Source organism: Neofelis nebulosa, chromosome 14 (genome assembly GCF_028018385.1).
Source record: "Neofelis nebulosa isolate mNeoNeb1 chromosome 14, mNeoNeb1.pri, whole genome shotgun sequence".
Taxonomy (NCBI): Eukaryota; Metazoa; Chordata; class Mammalia; order Carnivora; family Felidae; genus Neofelis; species Neofelis nebulosa.
In genome coordinates this window covers 22979662-22986606 of record NC_080795.1, presented here as the reverse complement: position 1 = coordinate 22986606, position 6945 = coordinate 22979662, and the positions used below count along the sequence as shown (strand labels likewise).

At 42.1% G+C, this 6945-nt stretch overlaps 1 protein-coding gene across 2 annotated transcripts; it reads left to right on the top strand.

Moving 5' to 3' along the window:
* The first annotated feature begins 632 nt into the window (after nucleotides 1–632).
* On the top strand, nucleotides 633–4302 carry RPL7 (ribosomal protein L7). Of its 2 annotated transcripts, none has more exons than XM_058699852.1 (7): nucleotides 633–768; nucleotides 1514–1622; nucleotides 1922–2088; nucleotides 2606–2743; nucleotides 2870–2979; nucleotides 3251–3460; nucleotides 3778–4302. In XM_058699852.1, the coding sequence occupies exons 1-6, from the start codon at nucleotides 755–757 to the stop codon at nucleotides 3457–3459; spliced, it is 747 nt and encodes a 248-aa protein (XP_058555835.1). In that variant the 5' UTR covers nucleotides 633–754; the 3' UTR covers nucleotide 3460; nucleotides 3778–4302. The 2 variants fall into 2 exon arrangements, with proteins under 2 accessions (XP_058555835.1, XP_058555833.1); XM_058699850.1 differs by lacking the exon at nucleotides 633–768 and adding an exon at nucleotides 1097–1137.
* The last annotated feature ends 2643 nt before the right edge of the window (nucleotides 4303–6945 follow it).

The following is a 6945-nucleotide window of genomic DNA, read 5'->3' as shown; positions in this document are numbered from 1 at the left end:
GCCAGGCCTGACGGTCTGCAGTGCCCGGGCCATCCTCCTCCTGCCGTCGGGTCCTCGCTTGTCCCTATTTCGCCACTTTGGTTAAGCGTGGGACTCGGACGGTCACCCCTGCGATCAGGCGCCGCGGAAGACAGCCCTGCAGGCTGGCGGAACGAATAGAAGGACCTCGGCAGCGCGGCAGTAGAGTGCCGGTTTATGGCTGGGGCTGGCAGAGCCGGGAAGCCCGTCAAAAGCCGGGTCTCGGAAGCGACTTAGAATCGCACCTAACCATCCGGAACGTGGGCCAAAAGGCTCTCGTTTTCCCTGGCTGTAATCACCACTGCAGTGGTTGCCTACAGTCCCAGTCAAGCCTTGCCTTCCCCACGCAGTGAAAATGGGGCATGCCGGGATGTGTAGTTCGCGCCTGTGTGGCGTGTCATTTGCATACATTACTGGGTGGAATACGAGAAGGTACCCTGTCAACGCAGCCTAGAGACTAGGACCCCGAGTAGTAAAGGTGTCAGCACTCTGTGCTCTTGTCATATTGATTAAAGAGTCTAGTGGGTGCATGTATTTCCCATACAAATTTTACCCGAAAGTCGATCGTAAGGGGCTGAATCAGGCAGTTCTCAATTTTGCGTCTGCAAGACGAGTTCTCAGTTCCGAGTTCTTTTCTGGCTTATCCTGGGACACCTCTGAGTTGTGGGGCTTCGCTCTTGTCGTCTTTAAGTGGACAGCGCGCATGCGCTAACTTCCTCTTTTTCCGGCTGGAACCATGGAGGGTGCAGAGTAAGTAGCTCCTCGCCCACTCGAGAATCCTTCTCCATCCACGAATCCAGCGACTTTTTGTCTCGTTTTCCCTCGGTCTGGCTGTAGCCTGTACCTTTGCCCATTTGTCTGTGTGTTTGTGACGCCCTGTGACGCTGGTGGAGGCGCCGGGCAAAGATAGGATGCAGATGGCCTTGGGTCAGAGGTTTTGGAGATACTGGGAACGCGGTGTGAAAACCTAACTATGTACGGGACCGGCGAGTTTTCCAATTCCCTTTCAAGGGAGGTGCAGAACCTTTGAATTGCGGTCATCTTAGCTCGTATTTGGCCCAGTCGTCCCCGTCGTCAGGCCTTTGCTTTTAGCATGTGGAACTTCAGACCTGAACCAAGGTGGTAGCTGGGAGGTTTTTGTTTGCTTGTTTGTTAATTTTCTTGAGAACTCCAGGAACCCCCTTCTTGCAGTAGTTTCTCAGTCTGTGTTAACTTTGTTGTGGATATTTTAGTTGTCGGAGGTCAGGACAGATGTGAATTTATTGTATTTTCTGTGTATTTAAGTGAAGTGGTCTGTGTTAAAGGCGAAGATTATCGGTATAAAAACTCTCTAAACTCTATTTTTCACCATAACCTGCTAGAGAACAGCTGAAGATAGAAATGTTTAGAGCCAGTGACGGTAGTGCTGCTAAATGGCAAAGTCTGTGCAATACAAGAGTAATGCGGTATTGTGTGCTGTTTGAACTATTAATAAAGTTCTGTTTGCTAACGCCAGAGAGAAGAAAAAGAAGGTTCCTGCTGTGCCAGAAACTCTCAAGAAAAAGCGAAGGAATTTCGCAGAGTTGAAGATCAAGCGTCTGAGAAAGAAATTTGCCCAAAAAATGGTAGGTAAACTTTTTTAAGGCACTTAACCTGTAAAGAGAGGCCTTGTGTTTGGGTTGAAAATGGGTGAGTGTTCTTTCTCAGCAAGGCTTGTGGACTTCACCTACTGTACCAGTGAGCTGGATCATCGTCTTTTTAAAAGTGTTTTTAATTGGAGGTAGTGTCTGCATGTTGAAATGTTAACGCATGCTCTGACAAGGAAAAAGTTTCAAGGGGAAATTACTCTTTCTTTTGAAGAACGGGTGGTGGTGACTGTATTTGGGAGCTAAGAATCAGATGAATAACTGGTATTGGTTTTCAGCTTCGAAAGGCAAGGAGGAAGCTTATTTATGAAAAAGCTAAGCATTACCACAAGGAATACAGGCAGATGTACAGAACTGAGATCCGCATGGCTAGAATGGCAAGAAAAGCTGGCAACTTCTACGTACCTGCAGAACCCAAATTGGCATTTGTCATCAGGATCCGAGGGTAAGTTCAGTTTTAACCGCATTCTGGTTTTGAAGGGAAAGTTACACAGTCTCAGCAAAACTTCCCGTTAACTTCTTGGGAGCGTTGGTTCTGGAACATTGGAATAGAGATATTTTGGTCATAGCTAGAACGGGGGGTGGGGGGTGGGTAGTATTTTAATGGTTTAGTTGCAAGTGCTGTGTCCAAAGCTCTCTGAGCATGTGAGCTTTAGTTGTTCAGTGTCCTGGATATTATTTTCAAAAAAAGCTAACAAAGACAAATACAAAGGTAGGATGGGGTAAAAGGGCCTGGGGAAGTTTGAAGTGTCAAAGGTTATGTATCAAAGATCACTTATTTGTGAAAGAGGCAGGTTGGGACACGGGCTAGAATAAGCTAAGAAAGGCCAGTGGTCTTCATAACAATTCCTGTTTATTTAGATGGGACTTGAGTTGTGCCGAATCATAATGGTTACTTTCTTATCCTCTATTAATAATTGGGATAAAGCTCAGTGCATTTTGTCCTTTTTTTTCCACTGCAGTATCAATGGTGTGAGCCCAAAGGTTCGAAAGGTGTTGCAGCTTCTTCGCCTTCGCCAGATCTTCAACGGCACCTTTGTTAAGCTCAACAAGGCTTCAGTTAACATGCTAAGGATTGTGGAACCATATATCGCATGGGGGTAAGTCTGTCTTTTCCTTTGAGTTCTTTTTGGCAAATTGGCTCTGTTGACGAGGTGCATTTGAGGTGTTCTGATGGTGATAACCTTATTATATTTGGTCATTTATGTCTGTTTTTCATGTATTAGGTACCCAAACCTGAAGTCAGTGAATGAATTGATCTACAAGCGTGGTTATGGCAAAATCAACAAGAAGCGAATTGCCCTGACAGATAACACATTGATCGCTCGATCTCTTGGTAGGTTCTACCTATTTGGGGAAAGGTTTGATAATTAGACAAAGTTGATTTTTCTATCAACAAATCTTCCCATGTTCTCTACAATGCAGAAGTTTACGGAAGATGTAAGTTAAGATTTCGTTGGCTTGAGTATTTGTAAATATAGCCGTGTATTTCCTTCTTTGTTGCTTTATTCCTAATTTACTTTAAACTATCATAGCCTCTGATTGTCCTTGCTGGATATCTTAATCTGTAAAAACAGCTAACAATTTTTAATGATCTTAATGTTCAGGTAAATATGGCATCATTTGCATGGAGGATCTGATTCATGAGATCTACACTGTTGGAAAACGTTTCAAAGAAGCAAACAACTTTTTATGGCCCTTCAAGTTATCTTCTCCACGAGGGGGAATGAAGAAGAAGACCACCCATTTTGTAGAAGGTGGAGATGCTGGCAACAGGGAAGACCAGATCAATAGGCTTATTAGAAGAATGAACTAAGGTGAGTAGCTTCATCTCGATAGAAGTTTACTTAGTAATGAGGGTAAAAGTGGTGTTAGTCTCCTACTTTTTCCGTTAAATATTGATAAGGGTTTGGTTGGGTTCTAAGCAATATTGTTTAAGGGGGAAAAGCCAACCATGTTATCTGTACAGTTGGTTTGATTGTTCCTTCCTTTTGAGGGCATTTATGGAGGAAAGAAAAGGCCCAGGGTTTTATCCTACTTAATGGAAATTGAAGTACTTATAATTTCCTCATTTATGTTAATTCTAATCTATCAAGGTGGTTTCTTTAATGAGTTTTTTTTTCCCCCCTTTCAGGTATCCACCATGATTATTTTTGTAATCTGGTCAGTTAATAAACGACTACTTTCAAATTAAAATGTGTTGTTGTGACTTTTTGCTAGACTCTGCTGTCCTTTAACTATTGGGACAAATCTTGATGTGTGATAAGAGTAGGCCGTCTTTTTCTTAAACTTTTAAAATTTTTATTTATTTTGAGAGAGAATCCCAAGCAGGCTCCAGGGATCGAATGAACTGTGCCAAGTTTTGCCTTTGTGTACAAAACTGGGGTCTGGTTTGTATTTTGGTGGAAAACATTCCTTGGGTTTATTAAAAACTCTCTTGTGGAAAAAAAAAATCTTTTCACTTTTTTTTTTTTTTTTTTAATTTTTCACTTTTCAGTTGTGCCACTGAGTTAGCTAAGATGGGTCTGTTCTAAGAAAGCCTGTTTCATAGACTTACGTGCATGATTTATAGGTAAGGTAAAAAAAAATGAATTATACTGTTGATGAAATTCCATCTGCTGAGACTTAGTTTTTCTATAAAGTACTGTGTGAACATGTTTTCCTTTTGCATTCCTTTTTTGTTTTTTGCTGTGTATCTTCACCTATCCAGGTGAGTTTCTGAGAATACCATTATGTATGTTAGAAAAGGAAAAATGAAATTGCTGCCCATGGATGCCACTTATTTTGGAGCATCACGCAAAGTAGCGAAGCTTTTGAAGCTGGTAAGGAATAGGAACATGTAGGATAAAAAAACTGACAAAGTATATTAGCTGTATGTGTGTTCTCTGCAGGCACTTTTCTGTTTTCCGTCTGGGAAATCCAGTTCTCCATATAAATTACTTTCAAAGTGGGGCCAGAGGCTGAGTAGGGAGGAGTTGGCAGACGTCTAATACCACCATAGAAAACTCTCAAACACTTGCTTCAGAAAAGGGGTATGAAAATATTTTGTGAACTGTTAAAACTTCTTGAAATGCAGCTGGAAAAGCTAACTTAGAAAAGCTACCTCCTAAAATGTCACCTAAAAGGGACTGTCCACTAGAAGGCTAACCAAACTTTGAAAGTCTGGGTCCTGCCCAGCAGGTTGTCCTACAAAAATTCACCCCACAAATGTAAATTTGCATTTCTACCCTTTAACATTCCAGCTTCATAAAATCTTCTGCTAATTACCCCAGTCTCTTCAAGTCACAAAGTTTAGTTGTGCTCACTGGTTTTTTAGCAGGTGTTCCCTCAAATTACTTACCTTTGGAAGTTCCTTCGTGGTTGGCTGGATTGAGTGCTGGCTCTGAAGCCAAACTGGTTAATACCCAGCCTTCACTTAATCATTTGGGCCAATAAATCTGTTTCTTAGCAAAATAGGGGAAATTGTGCATAATACCATAGGATTTTAATGATGTCAGTTCATGTAAAATGCTTACAGCAGTTCCTGGCTAAAAGTACTAAGTAAATACTATGCAACATGAGCACCTCGCAGGGGCATACAAATGGAGATGGCCTCTACTTTCTTGTGTGTCAGTCTAATGGGCAAGGTAGACAACGCAAGTAATGTGAGATAAGTGCTATAGGGATGTCTAGATGTATCTGCTTTTTGGGGTGTTGGAACAACCTGTGGGGGAAATTGACAACATTCTACCCCCACTGTTTCCATTACAGATTTGGTATCAAACCAGCCAAAACATTGCTTTCATACAGGTGCCTCCCTTCTCTAGGGTAATAAAACATGTAAGGCCAGCCTTTTTGTCCCTCCTAACCAGTACCTGACAGAGTAGGTGCTAAGTTTTTGTTTACTGTTGGTGCTGTAACAAATCACAAACTTTGACTTAAACTCAGATTTATTGTCTTTAACAATTTCAGGGGTAAGAAATCTAGATTTGGTTTCACTGGGCTAAATCAGGGTGTCAGTAGGCCTGCCTACCATAGCTCTGAAGGCTAGGAGAGAATCATTTTCTTTATTCCATTTTCTAGCAACCACTTGGCATTTCTTGGCTTATAGGCAGGCCATGCTTCAGTCTTCAAAGTGTAATCAATCTCTCCTTCCATTCTTCCATCATCACTGGCTCTGATCCTCTGCCTCCTCCCTCTTATAAGAACCCTTGTGATCAAATTGTGCCACCCAGATAATCCAGGATAATCTCTCCATCTCAAATTCCTTAATTTAAGTACATCAGCAAAGTCTCTACATTAAGCAGCGTGTTCACAGGTTCCAGAAATCCTGGCAGGGAAGTGTTTTGGGAGGGCTATGTGATCTTTATAGCAGGTAGCTATATTTTTTCTTGTTCCTCAAAAATGACAAGCTTCTAATGTAGGGTGTTGGTCCTTGTAATCTGTCTGGAACACTCAGCCCTCAGGTCTTTGTACATTGCTTCTTTTTCGTTCTGGAAAAGGGTTTTTTCTCTGACACATCTCCATATAACCCTGTATCTTTCATAGTACTTTTTATTACCTGCAATACTTTTTCCATTTATTCTTGTTGCTTTTCACAGCCACTCAAAGTTTTGAGAATATGTACCGAAACCACTGTAAGGTTTGAGCGTTTGCCGTCTGTTCTAGCACTTAGAATAGGCCTGTTGCATTGCAGGCCTTTTGCTTTTTTTGATTGAGCGACTCAAGCCTCTTAAGAGTAATAGCAATTTTGGGGCGCTTGGGTGGCTCAGTCCATTAAGTGTCAGACTTCAGCTTAGGTCATGATCTCGCGGTTCGTGAGTTCAAGCCCTGCATCAGCTCTGCTGACACCTCAGAGCCTGGAGCCTGCTTTCCATTCTGTGTTCCTCTCTCTCCTCTCCTCTCTCTCCTCTCTCACTCTCTGCCCTTCCCCAGCTTGCACTCTCTCTCTCAAAAATAAGTAAACACTAAAAGTAAATGAATAAACCAAAAAGTAATAGCGATTTAAAATTGATTTTCCAGTTGCTGGCATGTTATTCTTGATGAATGCTGAGAGGAGTGGTGCCTGCATTGTGGGTTCATGGGTATATGTATTACTGTAAAGGACTCAAAGAGTGAGTTATTGTGTAGGGATAATAGTTTGTGAAAATAGAACAGCATGTTAGGGGAATATAGGAGATGGTTCATGCTGTGCAGATTGGGAAATTTCACAAAGGAGGTAGAATTTGGACACCTGGTGATAGAAGAGCAGGCAGGAGCCAACAGTTGGGAGACAATGCAGTGGCAGATGTGATAGCAAAACTCAAGAGCAGACCATTTAATA

Bases quoted from the DNA above. Each gene is read 5' to 3' on its own strand.
- RPL7 (XM_058699850.1), top strand. From the start codon at position 1,112: ATGTGGAACTTCAGACCTGAACCAAG. The intron at 2,744-2,869 runs GTAAGTCTGTCT...TTCATGTATTAG, and splicing joins GAACCATATATCGCATGGGG to GTACCCAAACCTGAAGTCAG. The intron at 2,980-3,250 runs GTAGGTTCTACC...CTTAATGTTCAG, and splicing joins ATTGATCGCTCGATCTCTTG to GTAAATATGGCATCATTTGC.